The 1,884-nt window shown below is 46.2% G+C and overlaps 1 protein-coding gene across 1 annotated transcript; it reads right to left on the bottom strand.

The window, feature by feature from the left end:
• Positions 1-583: 583 nt before the first annotated feature.
• LOC133046263 (protein ILRUN-like) lies at positions 584-1,664 on the bottom strand. Its single transcript, XM_061129183.1, has one exon. It carries the CDS (start codon positions 1,484-1,486, stop codon positions 827-829), a length of 660 nt encoding a protein of 219 aa, XP_060985166.1. The 5' UTR covers positions 1,487-1,664; the 3' UTR covers positions 584-826.
• Between the last annotated feature and the right edge of the window lie 220 nt (positions 1,665-1,884).

Here is a 1,884-nt window from a genome sequence, read left to right as displayed (position 1 = left end):
CTCACGACTCTACTTCTCTGACTGCAGTGGGGAAGGCTGATTTTAAGGACCCATGTGACTAGATATTGCCCACTCAGATAATGGCTAATCTTCTATCTTGAAGTCCTTAACCTTCATCACATCTTCAAAATCCCATTCACCATACAAAATTAATACATTCAAAACTTATGGGGATTAGAATGTGGACATCTGTGGGGGGGCATTATTCTTCCTACTATTACTGTAAGTAAAGAATACAGTACAAATACGGTCATTAAGACATTGTGTTACTGGAGAAGGACAGACATATAGAGTAACTGAACATAAAAGTATGAATAGACACAAGTATAACCAGCTGGTTTTTGACAAAAGAGCAAAATGGAGGAAGGATAGTTTTTTTTTTTTCTTTTTAATAAAAGGTATTGGAATCATTGGACATCTTTAGGTAAAAAAAAAAAAAACAAACCAAAAACCTAAAGATGACCTAAAGCCTCTCATCTTGTACAACAATTAACTCAAAATGGATTATAGATCTAAATATAAACTGTAAAACTATAAAACTTTTATTTATTTTTTATTTTTTTTATTTATTTTTTTTTTCTGTAGGCAAAATAATTTTTGTTTAAAAAGATGGCTTTTTTCCCCCATTTAAACATTTTTTTCTTTTCCTTCCCGAGCAACCTAGTGACTTGTTAGACTGACACCTAACAAACAAAGCCCAAAGTGGCTGCATGGATCTCTTCCTGGTAGCCTCAACACCACTCCTGCGACTCGGCACTCACACATGCACACTTAGTTTACTCAAAACTAGTCTTTTCTGCGTCTTCCTCTTCTTCCAGGACGGGGGTCAGAGCCAGGGGTCCGTGCGATGTGGTCTGCAATCCAGAGGAACCCCTTGCCCTCCCCCCCCAGAGTCAAGCCTTCTGTCTTTTGTTAGTTTTTCTTCTTGCTGACACCCGTTTAAGACTGGCCGAAGGGGTAAGGCCCGTGGAGCCCCTCCATAGTAGAGTCCTGTAGCAGTGCACATCCGCCACTGTCCCTGATACATTCCTGCTCTGCTGGGGCTGCACATCTGGACGCTGACATCTGCAATCTCTTGGGGCTCTAGCGATCTCACCATCACCATGTTCACATGTCCAAACTGGTCTCCCCCGACATATTTAAGACAAACCCCTGGAGGCCAGGCCTCTGCCCCAGAATTCTGGATCCGCCACGTTTTTATAAACTGGGTGTCAGGAGGTATTGACTCCCCTTCTCCTATGGTGACGTCTTCAACAAAGGACATGGAGGGTACACTGATGTTTGGGCTCTCAAAGTCATAATAGGCGCCAATTGCTGCTTGTAGGTTCCAGTTGGTCATGTCCAGGAAGAAGGCGCAGCCGGCCGGGTTGAGCTGGAAGCCGAGCAATCGCTGAAACTCGGAGATGAGCACGTCCTTGTCCGTGGTGCCCAGGCAGCTAAACTTCTGCATCAGCTCGGGGTCCAGGTCCACGTCCATACCCTCCATGGCTGGGGCCGGACACTCGCTTCCCCGCCTCCTCACAACCAAGCAGCCGCCGGGCCCGGGGACCGGGAGGGGGCCCGCTGCTAGCTGGCGCCGCGAGCCCGCTCCGCTGAGGTAGGCCCCGGGCCTCTCACCGCCTCATCGGGGTAAACTCTCTCAGCAGCTCACTCGCTCTCGCGCTCCCCCCCCTCCCACCCCCCACCCCCCCTATAAAACTTTTAGAAGAAAATCTTTGTGACCTAGGCTAGGGAAAAGAGATCTTACACATACCATCAAAAGCACAATTCATCAAAAAAAAAAAAAAAAAAAAAGAAAGAAAACACTGGATTCCATCAAGACTAAAAGCTTTGGACTATAAAAGTCCCTGGGTATTACCGACTCAATGGACATGAGTTTGAGCA

This window comes from Dama dama, chromosome 24 (genome assembly GCF_033118175.1).
Source record: "Dama dama isolate Ldn47 chromosome 24, ASM3311817v1, whole genome shotgun sequence".
NCBI lineage: Eukaryota > Metazoa > Chordata > Mammalia > Artiodactyla > Cervidae > Dama > Dama dama.
The sequence above is the reverse complement of the archived record's forward strand: the minus strand, read 5'-3'. Positions and strand labels throughout refer to the sequence as shown.